Source organism: Nothoprocta perdicaria, unplaced genomic scaffold (assembly GCF_003342845.1).
Source record: "Nothoprocta perdicaria isolate Ctin4 unplaced genomic scaffold, notPer1 scaffold_70, whole genome shotgun sequence".
NCBI classification, from domain to species: domain Eukaryota; kingdom Metazoa; phylum Chordata; class Aves; order Tinamiformes; family Tinamidae; genus Nothoprocta; species Nothoprocta perdicaria.
Window position 1 is genome coordinate 2,605,805 of NW_020455977.1, and position 20,958 is coordinate 2,626,762.

A 20,958-nucleotide genomic window follows, 5' to 3' on the forward strand; every position below is an offset into this window, starting at 1 on the left:
AATCACTATATACCACAGGCAGCATTTATGTCTGTGGAAAAGCTGTATGCAGACCAGTTCCTGGAGGTATAATACAAATTCTCGGTGCGACATGTAGAGATGAAATCCGCTCAGAGTGAACACAATGAGAGAGAGTAATCACAAGCTGTAAAATGACACGGTGATCTTTCCACATAGCTTCTCCAACAGATGTACTTCAATTATGTTGAGTGCAACTTAGTCAAAGTTGCTCGAGTAAAAAACTTGCTCAGTGAAAGAAAAATTTTATCAGACTCTCTAAGCCCTAATTGTGGCAGTCTGCATGATTCAGATATTGGTTGCAAGGAACTGATTCCTCCACTTTTCTCACATGCTGGAATCAGAGGATGTTTGGGGCAGGGAATTTTTCAGAAGTTACTACTTCTGTCTTCAAACACCTGGTCTGGCTGTACAAAAAAATGTTCATCAAACCAGCTTAAAGCCAGAAAGCCCTCAGAATGCATTTTGAAACCTTCCCACCTGCCATTTCATTAGTTGGTTGTACTGCCTCATAGACTGACTCTAGCAGCTCAAGTTCCTAAGGTGTTGAAATGTCAGATATTCTGCAGTGCATAACATTACTATTTCTTTATTATTAGTTTCTTCCACAGTTCAAACATGCATTACATTTTAAATCTAGAAGTGTCCTTGATGTATGTTTCTATTCCCCATTTATTCATCTTTTTTCCTGTCTTTTAGCAGTGCAGAAACTTGGTGAAGGAAGGGTGTTAATGGTACCAGAATAGCAATCATTTCCATTTTAAAATGCAGAAACTATTCAAGACTCATTTCTTTAAATACTCTGTTCCATTTTCACAGACCTTGAAAAATATGCATGCTTCTTTTGTACTTTTGAATGATACTGCTTAAAGTGCATTGATAGCTACTTTCAGTGAAAGAAATGTATATGGAGTTGTAAGAGTAAGTCATGTCATGCTCCATTCTATAAAATTTTACACAAGTCATATTTTGCAAAAGTAATTATGCCTAGCTCTTCTAACCCCTTGTCAGATATAACATAGGTATCTTTTAAAATGCTTAGATTTTCCTTATATCACACTTTAAAAAGAAAAAAAAAGTCAGATCTGCATACACATAAGTTTTATTCTCAGAACTTCTATAGCTTTGAATATATAACATGCTTTCTTATTGAGCTACTAGCCTTTATCTCTTGTATCTATTCCTTTTTTTATATGAAGTAATTACTTTGCAAATTCTTAGTTTAACACTTAGTTTAAAAACTTTAACATTTTAACACTTAYTCTAGAGAAAAATTACCATTGTTTTTCTTTTATTTTCCCCTCAAAATCTAGTTACACTTCAATCTCCTTCTAATTGATTAAAATGACAAGTAGAAAAAAAATAGAAAAAATATATTAAAAAAGAAAAATAGGAAAAAGAGGAAAAAGAGGAAAAAGAGGAAAAAGAAAAATATCATTTCAAAAGCTGTTTAGGTGTTAGATTCAATGATCAAAATATTAAAAGAAGGTAAGAGTAAATGAATGATTGCTATGAAATACAGTTCCATAGTGCATAATGCAGTTAACCAGAATACCACTTCCTGTTGGAGAAGTATTCTAATCAAAAAACAATGCCTCCTTAGATAAGAATATTAGAAAAAAAGGACTTAGAAGGTATCGAGAGGTCTGTTAAGCAAGCAAGGATAAGATTGCAGTGAGGGTTAGCATACTTAGCTGTTATCTAACTAGCAAGGATGCTATTAATGTAGAGGACAAGGAGAAATGGATGTCATATAGACTGTATGACCTGAATCGAACTCCACACTGTCGTATCATCCCCAGTATAATCAGTAGCTAGCTAGATGAAACTATTAAAGTTATGCAGCAATCCTGGAAAAAAAAAAAAAAAAAAATCCATTTGTAGTTAGACCGAAGAGAATGATCAGAACTGCTGTGCTGGGGTTTTCAACCCTGTGTTGCCAAGCTGGGAGGCTGCATTCAAAGAGGCAGAGGCTCCTGATGTTTGCTGAAATTGGGGAGAGGGCAGCAGAGGAGGAGGTATTTGTTGTAAGAGATTGCCTATAACATTAGTCAGYCTTGAGTAGCAAGTGGAGTCTTCTCTTATTGAGGACACTGGAAAGAAATAACCCTGCTCCCATAGGTCTTAGGTAGCTAAATAATATGCAAATATGAGTGTTGCCTATTTTACTGTTTATATAAAAGTAACTTTTATTTATATAAAAACAACAAACATTGAAATCCTTTCATTGTAAATTAGCAATACTTAGTGTTAGAGGCATTTATGGTATTGGTTTCCACTGTCATTGTCCACAGGGAATGTAATTGCAGGTTCTAAGCCAGTTATATACTCGTTTGTAGAGCCAAGAAATTGCCATGAAAGGCTGTATCTGCGGATAACTCCTGAAACACTTTAGCCTGAGAGTGAGAGACCTGAGCACATGAGATCATGAGGGTACAGATGAAACTAATTTACCAACTGAGGATGGGGATGGCCTCTTTTCAGTGGTGGACAGTGATAGGACTAGAGGAAATGGCCACAAATTGAAGCACCAAAAGTTCCACAGGAACTTAAGAAAAAAATTCTTAACAGTGAGGGTGACAGAGCCCTGGAACAGGCTGCCCAGAGAGGTTGTGGAGTCTCCTTCTCTGCAGATCTTTAAAACCCGCTTGGACGCAGCCCTGTGCCACATGCTCTAGGTGACCCTGCTTATGCAGGGGGGTTGGACTCGATGGTCTCTAAAGGCCCCTTCCAACCTTAAGCATTCTGTGATGCTGTGATTCTATGAACTATGACAACATGTAAGCAATTAAGCTATGTCACACTACGTGTGTACACACCCTAAGTTTTCATAGCAATGGTAAGTTAACATTATTCAAGATTTTTGTTCATATCTTCATAATAATGTATTAATTTTAATATCTGTATTGCTATTTGGTTCCTATTTATAAAAATAAAATGAATATTACCTGTAATATTTCAAACCTTTTCCTTCAGGTTTAGGGACTCTGAATATATAGAAATGCAGAACAGGTTTCTGACACTTTAACTGACAGCCCAGAGAAGAGGCCACTGCAGTTAATTTAATTGCAACAACACCTTGGATCCTGGTTGTGGGTCAGGACCCTGTTATCTCCATTGCTGAATTAATGCAGAATAAAAAAGGCTGTTTCTGCCCAAAAGGATATTATGCTGTAAGTGTAAAATTAAAAAAAAAAAAAAAAAAAAACAGATGGATATAGACTGATGGAGCTCAGGGAAGCAATGAGGGCATTAGCTAAACATGCTCTTTGCAAAGACCTGGGCTATGAGCACTTCTAACTGCAAGGCATTAGATAGCCCAAAAAAGGATGGTAACAGCAAGCTTACCTATGGAGTAGTGCTAAGACTCTGTGAAGTGATGGTACAACTACATCTAGATGATTTGCAGAAGATGTTTATTTCTAATGATAATGCTTCTTAAATTAGCTATACGTTCAGTCTTGAAAGTTTTAAATATAATCTAAAGGTTAAATTAATTTTATATGAGACGACAACAACAACAACAAAATATGTAATTTACTTTTTTTTAGTCTACTTAAAATATCCTTTCTTTGGAAAATGAGGATAATTATTAATTCCTACAAGTATTTTTCTTCACTACAAAAAATGGTATTCAAGCTGTTTATAAATACTTTGCTTATAGAAAGGAAARGTGTTGACTTAGGTAAGTGTTGACTTAGTAAGTGTTGACTGCTGCAGTCCTGAAAAGCAGATATTAAAAATATSTTATACTTTTAGTGAAGCAGGAAGGAGAAAAAGAATGATGATTTGTAAAAGCATGTTGAAAGACTTAAATTAAAATCCAGATCTCCCAAGAACTCAGATATAGTCTTCTGACAAATTACTGTTAAGAGAAGATGTGCATGTTTTCCACAGAGAAGAGGTTTCTAGTACATTTCCTTTTTACATTTATCTTGTTTTTGATAAATGAGGCTACTTTTTGATAAATAAGGAACTTATGTCCTAGTTCTGCAGAAGTACATGTACATTTACCATTTATACTGACACTTCCATGGAACASTAAGTATGAATGCTTAGATAATTAYCCTATCATAAAATATCAAGAGAAAGATCTTCCTTGCAGATGTGATGATGGGATGAAGATGGGGTATTTTAGATGAGATTCTTGTATGTCAGGAATATATTTTTCCTATAGGGTAAATTTGTATTGTGTTATCCTGTGATACTATACTGTGCAGGTGCATTGCAAGGGCCTCACCAATATGAACTATCTGACTGTTTGGATAATTTGGACCTCTACAGAACACCTGTTGGGTGCCACAAAGGTGCAATCTTCAGCCTCATGCAGCAGCAAAGTAGTGTTGCAGCCCAGGCGGTGAGAGGGGCAAGTGAACCCAAGCATGCTCAGGTTGCCTGCAGGATCCTACCTGCCARATAGGGCAGACTCAGCAATCCAGTTCGCATTCCACTCAGCAAATGGTCCTGGAGGAAAAGTCAAGTAATTACCTTCCGTATAAAGCAAGGAAACAGCTAGCTTTCTGGAGATGTCCTTGGAGCTCCACTCAAAGGAATGTATCTCCCTCTCAATCCCATTTCTTTCTTCTCTCACTAGAAAATGTAGTTGCGGGCCTTAAATAAAATCTCTGGAAATAGAGCCATTTGGTATATGGGGAAGTAAAAATAAAAATAGTTAATTCACATGAACCACATTTAGCATTTTAAGAAATATGTGGGACTTTGATGGTGAAACTAGGACTGGCTTGACAGGGATTTGTCCAGCCCAGTATAAGTAAAGGGCAAAACTCAGAAAAAAGAAGGTAGTTGGAACTTMATCTAGTAACAATGTTTATCAACTAAGATTGTACATTTAATTCTTAAAGCATGAACATAAGTTTTAGTATTGTCCAGTATTGTCTAGCTTCACTGGAGGATGTGTATAGCTCTCGGTRTTTTGTGTAGCTTATGTTTTGGGGACTGTCTACCTAGTATTTTGGATTAATATATATGTCTTTTTCTTTGATCTGTATATCTCTATATAGATAGATATATAGAAATATTTTTTCCAACACTGTTTCTGGCAAAATGCTTATATTGCAAGTATTTCCTATCAGTCCTATTACTTTGACACCTGTCATGAACGTCACAAGTCATGGATGTGCCCCAAAGTGATCAGGCAGAGAGAGACTTGGAAAATGCCAGTAGAATCTATGATCCATATTGCCTTCACTACAATAGATTATAAGCTTCCTGTAGAACAAAAAAGCCCATTCTTCTAGAACTTATATTTCCTTTTCTATAAGTAGATATGTCAGATAATTAAAGATTAATTGTYGGATCTTCTCCATTTATGTGGGATCAGATATGTTTTTGTTGTTATCAGCAAGACTATGATTACATCTTAGAATTCTTTTCTTTTTAAATCCTTTGAGAATCTCTTCTTCTTGAAACTATTAAATTCATTGAATATTTATTGTGCCATGAAAACTTCATTTTCAGTGAGCACAATGGGTCAATATCTTGTTATGACTTTGTCAAGTTACATGAGCTTAAGCTCCTCAAAATATAATTATTTGTACGATAGTTTCTAAGAATGTAGTCAATTAGAATTACAACAGCCAATTTATTTACAAAGGATATTAGTCAGCCCTTCAAAGGAATTACACAGAATATTAGTATTCAGATTATACTGACTTTCAGTAGAGCTGGAGAAGATTAAGCTTGTATCTAAAAATGCTCAACCAAAGGGAGTTTGTATTTAGTTTAGAAAACTGCATGAGTTTGAAAGTTTTTAAGATATCTTTTTCCCTGCATGTCTCCAGATAGTTTTCTAAACTTTTCCTAAGGATCTGGAAACTCAGTTCTGAGTTTCCTCTAGGCCTGTGCCCAGAAGAAATGCCTATTAGTTTATCTTCAAAGGGTATGTCATCATTTGAAGTAGTCATTCAAAAGTAATGMAGGGACCATACTCCTAATATGCTTTTGACTACACAAATTATCTTCAGTGTGCTAGCCTAATGGACCCAGGATGCTATCTTTTTCTTTTCTCTTCMTTCCTTTTCTTTTCTCTTTACTTTACTTTTTCTGATTGCTATTTCTCCAAGTCAAAACATCCCAGAAATTTTTACAGATACTTGAAAATCAGTGGCAGAGCTCCCAGCATCTGCCTCCAGTTTTTAACTTACATATGCACAAACCTTGAGTTTTCCTTTGTTCCATAACAAAGAAATGAGCTGCACTCAAAGATGTGATCTGGATTACAGTACTATTAGGAATTTGTTTATAACCTTGATTTTGGCTCTCTTATTTCATGTACTAATTTAGGACGAGATCTTATAAAAATTTTATTCAGTTGCTCTGCAGTGGAAGTCAGATTGCATTTTTATTGAATCTGTCCATTCAAAGTGTCCACTTAAGTTCTCTTATGACAACAATTCTAAAATTTGCTGCTCTCTAATCCTCACATAATTTCAGAGAAATACCATCTCATCAAGTTGAGTTTCTGGGAAGGGCATAGTTTGAAGTCCTCAACAATTGTTCATTTCATTTTAAAATGTTACATTTCTTGTCATTGCCATCCTCCAGCTCACCAAAATATGCTCTTAATTTCACATGGAGGTGTTAATATAACATAATGGTAATATTCATTCACTTCKCTCCCTTTGGCATTAAAAAGTCTAGGTAGTTCAGAGGTTAAGTATAATCCGCTCATACAAAGTTAACTCTTTGTTATCTGGACAAAGTGGTGGAAATTTTTATGTCCATGATAAAAATGAGTGAAAATATTAAAATTTATATACATTAAAGGTTTAGAGTTAGTGTGCCATGAAGAAAAAGAGAAATGTCATTTTAGGGGCATTGGTGGGCAGGTTTTTCTGCTATGGCACTATCCTGAAGTGCTAATCCCCATCTTGTTGCAGGCCAAGTGCTCAGCAGCGCCCTTGACCCCACAGGGTGCCTGGGATCCAGAGCTAGGGGAGCTAGGGGAGCAGAAAACAGCTCTCAGCAGCTTCATGTGACCCCTAAAATAAACCCAGACACAGGCACTCGAGGTAGAACTGTGTTTTGTAAAATCAAAGCTAAAACTATTTCTTAGAAAGATTTTTCTATATTTTATGTCAAAAATTTTCTTAAATCAGACTTAGCAATGGCGCTGTAGCAGATGTTTTTATAGTTTTGCACKGCCATTAATACCCACGCTATATTTCTTTCTAGTTTAAGAAAATTATAATTAAAGCTGTTGTAATAATGAACATTTTTTCATAAGACTGATATTTTAAAATGAAACAAAAAATAAAACAAATTATTAGAATAGATTCTTTAGGGAATTAATTTAATATTTTTAAGCAAGGGTTTTAGTGCTTAAGAGAACGCTAATGTCTTTCCTTAATCAAATCTCAGTTTAGAACTCTATTGTTTATAAGAAAGCACGCTAGCAAAATAAAAGTCATGGGGAGTATGTTAGTTCTGAGTTCTATATTGTCATGCAGCCATTAGAATAATGTCTGTTGTTCTAATACAAAATTTTTTATAGTCCTACTATCATGCACTAAACTTAGCTTTTATTTATTTTGAACACCAATTCACTTCTTTCAGTATAGCCTCTAGGCTAAAGCTTTTTCTCTGTAGCCTGTAGTTGTTGACRTACCACATAGATATGTGTCTCTCTTCCTCTTACATACATAACTTTTATTGGTTTTATTTTGAAGTGAGCAAGGACTTATGGTGGAAGTTTTATTTTTGTGCTATACCATTTGAGCTTATGTGATGGAGCTGTCTTTCTATGAAACCTGAAGGACATCTCTAGGACTGCAGTTTTCTCCTTTTTGTATATATTTTCTAATCTATGTAATTGCAAAGAAAAACCAGGTTCATGTTTTCCATGCTCCTATCATTTCTATGGGTCTTTAGTCCTAAAAATATCTTGTGTGGTGCATAGGAATATCCCATAACATGGCTGGTAAAATTCTGCTGAAGATCAAATCTGTAAACAAATGGCCCAATATTGTGAGAATGAAATGATAACAGTGTTCTGTGGGATCTAGTAGTACGATCAGTCTGTTTAATATACTCATATTCTGAAAAGAAAAAGTAAGTGCTTTAGCCGGAAGAAGTTGCATATGTCAGTGCTCATGTAGAAAGGGATAAAAAAGACTTTAAGGATCTTGAGAAGAACTTTACTACCTTAAATGGGCCATAGCCGTGAGGGCAGAGCAATGAGTATTTAATAATGCAGCGCCATGCACTCTAGAAGTAGAACAATTTGACCTTATTATATGCCCTGAATTTTGAATATATTATGCACTTCATAAGTTCCTAGACATTAATTGCTGAAAACTAAATAGAAACAACCTGAAGAGCTAGCAGACGTTTAAATGTGTAATGAATGATAACAAGGGATTGATAAGACGTATTACTTTCATCATACTATAAAATAAACTGATGGTATGATCTTAATAGGCATAGAATGCCAATTTAGTTCTCTTCTGCCCTCCTCAAATAATTCTTAACTGGTTTAAGGAGCATATGCAGAAATGGACAGTTGGTGGAAGAGACTACAGCATGTAAAAACTGTCTCACAGAGACTAATATCACAAGTGTACTTACCTCAAAATGGGAAAGTTCAATTACTTATTCTGTCTTAGCAGCTACTTTGCCCTGGGAAWTTTTTTTTCAGGGTTAACAGTTCAAGGAGTTAGCTCAAAAATATAGGGTAAAATCTTTGCTTCATTGAGATCACCATGAGTTTTGCAGTAGATTTCACCTCTTTAAAATTGAAATATGAGATAATCTTCTGCAGAGCTGAGTGTGAAGCTATGTACTGAAGGGGYTGTGTGATTTCCTGTGAGTGACTACAGCTCATCACTGTCTTACTGGAGATATGAGAAAGCTAAATGGTGATCAGGGACTACTGCAGTGGGAGCCAATACAGTTCTCAGGGCACATAATAATTTTCATTAAAATAAAAACAGAAAGTGATCCAGTGATGTAGGATTTGTCTTGTCTCTCTTATCTAATTTTATTTTTTCATAAAATTTTATTATTTCCACACTTTATTGAAATGCACATTAGCAGGAATACCATATACAGATTTCTATATTAAAGCTAAAGTCTATTTATATCAGAAATGCACATGAGTTTCAGTTCAGGGTATATTTTTCTTATTTTTTAGCTGTATGAAGGTGTTTTTGTTTCCTTTGTTTTGTTTTGTCTTTTGTTGTCTCATAGGTCTAGGTTTTGTTTAGTTGAGCTTTGGTTTTGTAGTGCCTGCAATTCTATAAGATAGTTCTAGTACTTTGACTGCTGTTATCTTGTGTGTTATTGAAAACACATCTGTCGTATGATATACTGGGTGGGCTGTTTCTCTTGTCCTTTGCTCAAGTCTATTCTTCTCTTTACCATCACTGGCACCGAGGATGTGGTAAATTGGAGGTTTTTCTAAAAGTTCCAAATCTTTCCTATCTCTTCTTCGATTAAGGCTGGGATATGTGCTTTAGAGGAAATATAAGTTATATGTGGCATTTAATAAAGCCACTACCTCTTTTATGTTTTGATTTAAAGCTCCCATTTCCAGAATTGTTCAACTGAGCCATATGTAGAAACATATACCTTGGACCGAAACATAATACTTAAAGATCATTCAGATTCAGCAGTGTCCTTTAGGACCTAACTTTGCTCATTACATGTTCTCTTTTCTTACAACTCTACTGCGGCTTTGCTTACTTCATCCTCTCTTTCCCCACTAGTATGAAAGGGACATTTAAAGTCGGGAACTAAATCAAATTCTAATATGCTGTGATCACAAAAAAAAAAAAAAAAAAAAAGAAGATCAGAGGACAGAAAATAGGCTTTGTGGCTGTTTTTGGGTCACAGGGAATATTTGAAGCCCCTGAATTTGATAGGGAATAAAAGCTGGGAGAAGGTGCTCCCCCATTTCTCTTTCACTACTGTAAGCACCACAGTGGTAGAGAACCATTCCCACTCTCAAGCATTCTGGGTTGTGCTAAAAGATACATCTTTGCCCTTCCTTTCAGAGTAGCCCAGAGTAAATCAGAATATTTTATCTTCAACCTGAAAAAAAAAAAATTGTTTTCTAAAGTAAATGTAGGTAATTAATGCAATTAATGTTTTTCACTTAATAGATAATGCGGTTATTTTCTAAGCTCGAATTTAGTACTAGCCAGGATTTGAGGATGTTAAGTATCTCGCAAATAAGGCAAATCTAAAGCATAGTAAGAACAGAGCATACATATTATACTGCTGTACACAGTGCACACAGCAAATCAAGGAATGACTTGCTGAATGTACAGTAAGTGAGGTAATCTATTTTGCAGCCAACTGCAACTTATGTCATCTACAAATGCTTAAATGATTGATTATGTTTCTACATACACTGAAGCACTTCGCAGATACAGGTAAAACAGCTTCTTTCAGCAATTTTCAAAGTAACCAAATGGAGTTAGATACCCAATACTTACTTTTTTTCCAGTTGAAAAATCTGTCTTTTCATTATATTTATTGATATTTTAAGTTTTTTTCAAAAATAGAAAGCTATATCTAGATAATCAGAACAGGACACAATTCGTAATTATAAATTCTAGCACACTCTCTCTTTGACCAAAAGGTGTGTTTTTTTCTCTTCTTCCCTGACGGCAGAATTTAATTACTCAAGTTCACCAGAGAATCTGCTGAGCGCTGCTACTCAGGAACCAAAAAGTAAAAGACATCAGTCAGTTATGTTATTTCATTATTATTTCTACCAGCAATGAATGTGGCCAACAGTTTCTGTTCTCTTTTCACACCAGGAAAAAGAATATTGTTATCAACAAAAATCTCAGTATAATTGATCTAKAAGATCCTGGAGCAGCTATGGCTGAAACCTTGCCATTATCTTATTTCTTCAAAACATCCTGATTAGGATCATTTTTAATAGCTAAAATTGGAATGAGAGACTGCAAATGTGGTTCTATCTGTAAATCAGAGAAACATAATTACTAGGTTTTCACTTTCAGATCCAAATTTTTTGTTCCAAACCTCATAGTCCATCACTAAAAAATCATTAGCCGTTAACGTGGTTTCCTTATGTCAGACAGTTTATAGAAGTTGCTGGGAGTGGCTCAAGRATAAGTCATTCATCTCACTCATTTAGATCATCCACCTGATCTGCAGTTTTGCTGTAGAATCACGATCAGGCTGCTGAACTTATCGCAGATCTGATGTGGAGAGAGTCCATCCTGGAGAGGAGTGATTGTTGGCACCTATAAAGTGTTATTACTGTATTTGGTAGTAGAGATATTATTGCATTCTTATAGGGACTTCTACTGTTTAAATGAAACATAGACATTTAGCTTTTTGTGCTATACCTCCACTAGCACTAATGCATCCTTTAGGAACAATGACATTTTATTAGATTTTTGTTGCTTTAGACCTTTGAAAATAAAATGTCCTTTAGAGAAGATAACAGTTGCTATATTCAGCATTTAAAGAAAGCATCTACCTTTCCAAGATAGGACTGAAAATACAGTTGTCTGAAAGTGAAGACCACAACCTTCTGTATAAAGTTATTATGAGGAAATTAAAGATTAAAGATTTTCTCCTAAGAAACATTATTAACATTTCAGTGTTCAGATATCAGTGATAGTTGTTTCAAATATTTTGTTTAGTTTGTTTCAACTTTGCTGTCCTTAATATATACTGGTATACTCTCAAAATTGAATTTAATTTTATGATTTTATTTCTATATTATATTTAGATGGACTATTATTAACTCTGTCTACTGACTGTCATTGGCTCTCTCAGGTTTTTATGTGTTCTATTATGTATGAAATTACATTCCTTAACTCAAGGATAGGAATGAAATAAGATATAGAAAGGCCATATTATGGTTGCAGATGGTAATGTAAAGTCAGAGAAAAATCAGTAGTGAGCAGAAAGAGGACCCAAACTAGCGGAAGACTAACATGTAGGTGCAAGGCTGACAATATATTCATAATTACTGTGGAACTGTTTAAATGCTGCAGTGTTAGTCCTGGTTGTATTGATTATTCATATGAACACTTAAGCAATGTTTGTTAATGTTCACCACTTAGCACTGCATAGATAGCTACGAGAGGCACTAGTATTTGCCAAATTTGTGAATGAGACATAACTTATTTGTTTTGTTCCCTGTCTGTGAGATATCTGTTAATATACGTTGTCACTCCTGGCTCTGCACCTGGGTTGCTGGTATCAATTAGTAATGGTCTTCTGCTTTCCTTCCATTTTACATAATTAAGAGCTTCAAATATCAAACAGTCTTATGTGATAGGTGTTCTGTCACTAGGCAAGATCAAGGAGATATTTATAGGTGGTATGAAGCTTCAGAAAGTGATTCAGTCCATCAGTGTATATATGACAATATCAAGCCCTAGCTCAGGATGGAGGATCCCATACCAGTTTTTCTAAATGCAAGCCCTTCGTGTGAGGCATATTTTGTTCTACCTGACCATCCAGGAAATATTTCCCAGAGAAAACTTCTTTACAGGCAAAACTGAGCATGGTGGTTGAATTTTGTCTTTTTTTCTTCTTTTATCTTGACTTCAAATGAAAGCACTGCGTATATGCAGCTCTTTCAGGTGCTTTATTTTCCTTTTTCAAAGAGGTAGCTGCATACTTTTCCCTCTTTTTTTTTTTTTTTAATATATATGAAGCACTTAGATAATTCTCCTTTAGCAAACATACACTCATTCAGCAAAGTAAGACTAAATGAGCGATTTAGAAAACAGTCAGTGAAGCATCTTCTGAAAATTAATTTTGTTTTGAGTTGTGCTAGTTTTCTGAATCTTTTATTCTGTGAAGAGAAAYATGTAAAGAGCTCTAAATATGTAATTATGATTATAACAGTTTAGTCTTAGAATCTCAAAAAACGTTCCAAATAGTAATTAATGGAAAGAAAGAAATTGAAGATGCCTTCTTGCTGCTCTGTTATTAGTTGCTGACTTTTTTCTCTTCTTTGACTTAATGGATTTTGTAAATTATCTAATTAGACCTGTAATATATAATTCAAAAACACTTGATTTTCATGCAGAAATCCGGTTCATATCAGAAGTACTCATTCATAGAAATAAATACTCTAGAGGCACAGTCCTTTACATGATGCATAACTTGCTATACTGTAATGTTCTTTTTATTCTTGTATTTTTATGAGGAATGCAGYTTGTTCTAATTCAATATTTTTTATATTGTTTTGCAGAATGTGAAGTTTTCATGGTGCCAGTATTCTTTAATAGTCTCTTTTTGTGCTTTGTTTTTCAGGTTGGCTTCATGAGCTAGGAAAACGTATAGAGTCTCCTTACTATGACAATAACACATTAGGAGGCCCATCGATCAGAAGTGCCTATATAGCTGCCCTGTATTTCACCCTCAGCAGCCTCACCAGTGTTGGGTTTGGAAATGTTTCAGCCAATACAGATGCTGAAAAGATATTCTCCATTTGCACAATGCTGATTGGGGGTAGGTATATATCCTAAGGYACACATGTAAAATGTTGTGAAGTAAGGATGAGGAAAATAAGAGCTGAAATTTTGTAACATTTCTGTTAAAAAAGAAAAAAAAAAAGAAAGTTAATTTAAAATAGTAAAGGAAAGAAATAGCTTTGTGGTTCTTTCTTACTTTAAATGAACTGTTATTTGTTTGAAAGTATTTGGAAATATCTCCAGCCTTCATGATCTGAACAGACTGCTGTAACTCTTCTCACCCTTCAATAAAATACAAACTCGCCCTATTGTGGTAATTACTGAGTCAGGTGATAGAGGTGCAACTGTAGTTAGGTGACCTACAAGAGTTTTTCTATACAGTCACATAATTGGTGCCTGTTCAGCTCCAATTGTTTTACTTCAGCAACTCTTGGAATGATAGGAAGGAGATGTGGGCAGCCAAAACCAGGTATCTCAAGTGCAAGCTGTTGCATATTCCCAACTGAAGGACCATCTCAGAGCGAATATTGTTAGAGCTATAGAAGTTTCTATATTTTAATGAAAAAAGCAACTTAATTATAATTAAGTAAATTTAATGGAAACGCTGCTTCAGATAACATTAAAATTGCAATATTTTTGTTGTATCTCATATTCTTTTTTTCTCACTTATCCATGCTAATTGTTTGTATTATTATTATTACTTATGTTAATTATCTTTTCCTGCCATTGGAGAAAATATTTGCTCTTTGTGGTCACCTCTGCTCTGCTAAATAATTTGACACAACCAGTAGATTGGTGTCACCTGCAGCTCTTGGCAAGCCCAGGCCAGTGCTAGAGACAACCAGTGTAGAAGACATTCTGCAGTTCTTTGCCTTCATCTTCTCAAAAACAGAAAGAAAGCAGGGCTATTTCATAATGTGTGCTTCATACAACTCAGGGATGACATAATGCATGTGAAGGGCAAAAAGCATATCACTGTCACAGCATTCTCTCCAATGTTTTTTTCTTGTTCCTAATTGTCCTGGAATTAGTAGCCAGTCTTTCTGCCATACAGTTTTTCTCCAAGGCTAGTCTGTAAGTCAGTGGTTGTCAGTTTTTCAGCATAAATTTTCCTGCCAGAAATAAATTGGCAGCTTGACACTCAGGTGTCAGAGAACAAGATGAACACCCTGTAAGCGATATATTTGCAGCATCCAGTGGTAGCAAAAAAATGCTCAGTGAATATTAGCCTTTTTCCCTGTCCTGAAAATGAGTAGGAGTAATATAATTAATCATCCAAGAATATTATCATTTTGATTTTGACAATGACATAAAAACACAAGGAACTCATCAATTATATTTGATGATGGCATAATGTTATATAACTTTAAAATATAAAGTGATCTGAGAGAAATGGGAATTTCATTCTATAAAATCTGTTAGAATTAATAAAGAGTTTTCATTTCTATTAAGAAATCAAGAGATATCCTGAGTAGGGAATTGAAAAAAAAATTTTTTAATTTGATTTGGCAGAGATTATGCAAACTTAGTAGACTAAAATATAAGAAAGTATCAAAGTATCCTACATTCATTATTTAGTGGATTTATAGCTTTTTCATTTCTTACTTTATGGAGTGTTAGATCTGGTATGCCTGTGCACTGAACAATCATGAGGAACTAGTAGACTGAATACAATAAGAAGAAATGAAAACTGAAAGGTGAAGTTACWCAGAGGCAAGTGGGTAGATTTTTGCTTTGGGAGAATCTAGGAAGCAATGAAAACTGAGCAGGATAATTGAAGTTCAAATGGAGATTCAGATGGAGAAATTTTCCTGAGGAATGGTTTTTGGGTCCCTATTTAAGAAAATCAGAAGAATAGAGACACATGAGAAAGGAGTTTAGCACCATGCACTGCTAACTCATGAACACACAAACAGCAAATTCTATTAGGAACTAAATACAAATCTGTACTACTTTAGAGTATGAGATATCTTCATTTCTTAAAGTATGTTTTGGTATGTAGATTGGTGGATCTTTAATTTTAAAATACTCCAATATAAAATGTAAATAAGGTCTTAAGAAAAATTCTATATTAATTTAACTGAATGTATACCAAGAAATTTCATTATATTTCTAGAATTATAAATGTTGCTAGAAGAAAAGAGTTAATTCAGCAGATAAACAACTTATATTCTTGTTTTAGCCTTCTTTTCAGTATTTTTTCTAGTCATGTAAGAATTTGACCATTTAAACAATTATTGTTGTAAAGATAAACCATCTTATCCTATGTAATATTTCATCCTAAAATCAGAGAGCGAAGTTAATCAATAACATTCTAACCAGAATTCCTAGAGCATCCAGCTTCTGTAGGGTATAATTCAGAACTATACTCCTGCTCCTTTCAGACAGCTTTAGCTTCCACTGTCATGTATTTCCCATGTTCTCTGAGGAAAGCATTTACATTGCATGTCTTGTGGAGAAACAAGAAGATTTCTTCTGCATTCAAGGTCACACTAGCCCACCTCCCGCCTTACCCTGCTCAGTTTACATCCCACCATTTATCATCCTTTCCTTTCGTACAAGTGATTAAAATGACATTTTTAAGAGGCACTGCCCAGTTTGGTAGCTGTGTTCCCTTCTGGGATATAAGATTTTACTCTGTTCTTTAAATAATAAGGTTTTCCTGTGCTCTTTAAGCAATAAAAATGCATATTGGAATATCCATTACAATCAAGGCTGCTTTATGAAATACAGTTACTAGAAGTTATTAACTACCTTGCTTGGTTTTAGAGTGAAATAATTAAGAAATTTCTTCTAGAAAGTAAAATGCTCTGAATTAACAAGCTCTAAATAATTTCATTTTTAATATCTTAGCTATCCATCTATAAATCTCACTCCTTAGTTCGTAAGGTAATGTGAATCTATGGGATTCTCAGAAACTTTAGTAAGAAGCATTGTTCACTTCCTATGGATGTTTTATTTCAGAAATATATAGATAGTGCAGGAGTACAGAACATTGAATTTGGACTTAGATTTCCTACTTTGTTTCTTTCTACAATGTTGTTTGTTACTTTCTACAATGTTATGCATTGTCATTTTTGAAACCATTGAATTAAATGTCTTACAATTTCTTTTAAAGTACATTTTGTGATAAAGCCATAAGAATTCTTACTAGATTATTCTTGTTCAACTTAAACTGAAAAAAAAATCCTACTCTCCAAACTCTCTCCTATTTTTCAAACAATCTTCAATTTGTTTCTGCCATATAGAAGCATGATTAACCACCAAAATGCATTCTTCCTTCCTTCCAGACTCTAGTCATCCTGGACTTTTGTAGATTGCCACACAAGGTCAACATCTTGTTTGTGCTGTTTATATACCAGTTCCTTAGCTGCTCTGCGGAGTCTGCTTGCTTGCAAGTGCTATAAAGATAGATGTCCCTTAAGAATAATAATCAAGCTCTTTAATAGCTTTTTCAATAAACAATTTGTAAATGTGTATATTACATACCTCAGATCAATACCGCATAACAGATAATCTAGCAATGATTTTTTCCCACTGATAATCAGAAAGCACATTTTTACACAAACAGAGACAAACCATATCTGAAAGCATTCCTTCAATTCTGCTTCTGGTCTTTTTATTCCCAAGCCAGGCTCTAATTGCAGACAAATTTATCTATGTCAGAACATACTGATAAACAACTCCACAACATTATTGACCTCAAGAAACATAAGAAATCAGCTTGTCAGTTTGAGTGTTGTTGTTTTTTTTTATTTTATTTGAATGTTGACTTCTGCTTTACAATATTTCACCTCTGTATTTGCAAGTTTTTTTTCATTTTTAAAATCTTTTTAACAGAATTTGATAGAAGTGTGAATATAATGTGTAATGTCATTCCTCTGAACGTGGATCTTCATTATGTATAGATTGATATAAGCTTTGAATTTCTATTTATTTGTTTGAATTCTCTGAAACCTARCTATTATATTCTGTTCAGCTAGTAACTTTCTAGGTACATTTTTCATGATGATTAATAGTTTTACATTATTTCATGAGCTTGCCTTGTTCCATGTGTTCATCTGTTGCCTTTTTCCTTACACTATGAGCTTGATTTGGTTTAGGCATTTTTCTGTTTTTTACTGATGGTCATATAGTGTCAGGTGTAGTGCTACATTGTTCCATAACTATGACAGGTAGTGTCACAAAACTGTAAATAAACAAAGCTTTTGAGTATGGAGTATTTTGTTTTATTTATTTATTAATTTAATCATGAAACCCTTTTTTCTATGAAAATCCTCTTAGTTTTCTATGTCACATTTTAGTGTTCAGCAAGTTTTTCATGCCTGTAATTTCTGTCCTCCTTAGCTTTGATGCATGCCTTGGTGTTTGGCAATGTAACTGCCATAATTCAGAGGATGTACTCCAGATGGTCCCTTTATCACACAAGAACCAAGGATCTAAAAGACTTTATACGTGTCCATCATCTGCCACAGCAGCTAAAGCAAAGGATGCTTGAATATTTCCAAACCACATGGTCTGTCAATAATGGAATCGATTCCAATGAGGTAACCAAAGTGGAGCCAAGGCTCACTTGCTTTTTATGTTTTTTTTTTTTTTTTTAATTATTGACTTACATTGGGGGTTATTTTGAATTTTCTGTTTGTTTTATGTGAAATTGTTTATTAGAACCTGCCTGAAAAATAAAAGTGAGTTATTTCAGAAGGGTTGTGCTCATGAAGCATCCGTTTTGGAACATCATGTTACATGTTAAAATTTCAACAGAGCCAGCTAAGTTCCTCATAATTCATGGATACTGGTGTCAGATTTTGAGTGATGCTAGAAACAGTCTTCAGGCTCTTTGACTTTCARTACATGCTAAAAATCGTCTATTTTTGTTGTTGTTTGGGTTGTTTTTTTTTTTTTTTTTGAACCTCTACTTTACTGTCCTCTCCTCCATCCTGAATTTTCTTTTCTTCATTAAAATCCTGTAAATAAGTGGTTTGACCTGAAATATGCTGTCTTGATGTGAATGCTATTTATTTTCCTATATTTTTCATTAATGACTAACATGTGAAAAATAACATAACATTCAAAAGAAAAAATAATTTTCTGGTTTGTGTGTTAACTTGCTAGCTTTAAATGACTTGTCTAGGTTATATTTTATTATACTTCAGAGGAAATCATGACTTCTCTCAGTTGGAGTTCTGAACTGAATGAACAATTCCCTTCAGACACTGAGTTGTTATATATGTCATTATAAAATTCAATAGCCTCTAAAAGTAATGTGGGAAAAAAAAAAGAAAAGGATTTTCAATAGCATCCTAGCAATGGAAGGAGCCTAATAAGATTTTCAAAGCTATAAAAAAAGCTTAACTGTTCTAGCCTTGTTAGCTTTGATTAAGAATCTGCTTCTGTTTCTATACTTTTTTTGCCCTCAGTACCACTGAAAGTCGGTGGCTGTTGAGCTAGAAGAGCGGCCTTTGGAGAGACCATTAGTATTTCATGCTTCACCGTCCATCCAGACAGCTGCATTGACTAAACATACTTGGTCAAGCATTGGTAAACTTGTGTCACTTAGGTGTGAGGTCCCCCAAAACTAAGAACAGTACCTGAAGTTTTTATGGCAAAAGGAAATATACTAGTTTAGCAGCTCAATGCATTCTCTTAAGATCATCTTTGAGCAGAAAGAAGTTCCTCTCTGTTTGGCTGTTCTGCAACAGATTCTCTGTAAAACTGATAAAAAATGTCATCAGGTGTTAGCCAGACASCTGTGGGAACTTACCTAAAATTAAGTCCAAGAAAAATAGGATCTTTATGCGTATTATTATTATGGATCTTTCTTTCAGCTTCCATAGATTTTTCCACTGCTTCATTCACATTGCCTTTCCATCTCTTCTTCCAGAAGTAAAGTCATTGTATTGTCTAGAAGCAAAATCATTAAAAAAAATAAACAACAACTAAAAAACAATCTGAGGATGATAGGTGAACTATATAGGGCTTTTTCCCCGAAGTAATTCTACTTCCAGGTGTTTTACCACAAAAGAAGCAATAGAGCCTATTAATAAATATTATATAACAATTAAAAAAATACATTTGCAGTGTATATGTCACTTTATATTAATAGATTTTGCCAAACACAAATAAAATGTGCAAAACCACCTACTGTGTTCTAACAACTCAGAACTCAGACAAGGTTAAGTTGTGCAAGAGGGGGAGTCTTTATATATAATGTTTTTCGCTTTCTCGTCCTTTTTTTTAAGGTATATAATTTTTATGTTATTCCTGAAATTTATCAGTGTTTATCAGTATAAAGATTTATAAATAACTAAGACATACACTTTGTTTAAAACGTAAAAAGGAGAGAGGAAAACAAAAACAAGGGGAAATCTTTGCATCAGTACAATATGTGCAGCACCACTAAATCATATCACATCTGCACAAAAGGGGAAATAAATTATTTTGCACTTAAAGTCACCCATTTTTCTCTTTTCTGGACAGCTTTTAAAAGACTTTCCAGATGAGCTGCGTTCGGACATCACCATGCACTTGAACAAGGAGATTTTGCAGCTCTCCCTCTTCGAGTGTGCCAGCCGTGGCTGCCTCAGGTCTTTGTCTCTGCATATCAAAACCTCCTTCTGCGCTCCTGGGGAATACCTCCTCCGGCAGGGAGACGCCCTGCAAGCGATCTACTTCGTGTGCTCAGGGTCCATGGAAGTCCTGAAGGACAGCACGGTGCTGGCCATTCTCGGTAGGTTCATGGCTTCAGAGAGAAAGAAAGGCCAAAAATAGAGAGTGAGTAAATGCTGGTATTAATGAAAAAGTACAGGCATCTTAAGAATATCTCTTAGACCACTATTGACTGATGGTTTATTGTGTCCTTGTCATCTGAGAAAGAATTTGTTCTGATTTAAATCTGCTATTCATGCTCCCCAGAYATCCCTACTTTTTTTTTTTAGTTCAAGCTTCCTTGTTTTTTGCCCTGAGGCTGTGTAATATTTCACTTGAAGCCTCGTTTTGTACTTTTTTAACTCTCACCTTTGTAAGAAAGATAAGGAGRTATCTACTAACTTTTAATAAACTTGTCCCTTTCAACCAATCTGATGGCAGCACTGATGCCTCAGAGGCTATTGGATATACATTCCTAAGCATTTTATGAAAATTGATGAGCAGACCATGTTCCCACTAGTGATCCCAAATGGGAAAGGAGGTAGTATGAACCTGTTCTCATCCTTGGATGAATGTGTAGAAACACACACACTAGTTGTAAAGCAAGCAAAGCTCTGTGGGTACTGACAGCTCACCAAACTACTTTGTAAGCTAATTGATGCTGCCAGCAGTCATCTGAGTTTATTAAAACCGAGGAAGGCCAGAAGTTCTGTTTTAATAAATTCTGTTTACTTGTTGTTTGCTGGATGAGTGCTTTGACTTATCTCGGGTCAAACATCTCTATCTGTAATTTCAGGAACAAGCCTCAGTCCCACAGCTACTAAACAGACTCCTTTTATCTTCAGTTGAGGGGCCATCA

At 34.7% G+C, this 20,958-nt stretch overlaps 1 protein-coding gene across 1 annotated transcript in view; it reads left to right on the plus strand.

Annotated features, from left to right (window-relative positions):
• KCNH8 (potassium voltage-gated channel subfamily H member 8) overlaps window positions 1-20,958 on the plus strand; it is a 161,328-nt gene that overhangs the window by 111,199 nt on the left and 29,171 nt on the right. Inside the window, exons 8-10 of the mRNA XM_026050813.1 lie at window positions 13,291-13,488; window positions 17,799-17,998; window positions 19,932-20,181. Coding sequence (XP_025906598.1) covers window positions 13,291-13,488; window positions 17,799-17,998; window positions 19,932-20,181 — 648 coding nt within the window. The remainder of the gene's footprint in view (window positions 1-13,290; window positions 13,489-17,798; window positions 17,999-19,931; window positions 20,182-20,958) is intronic.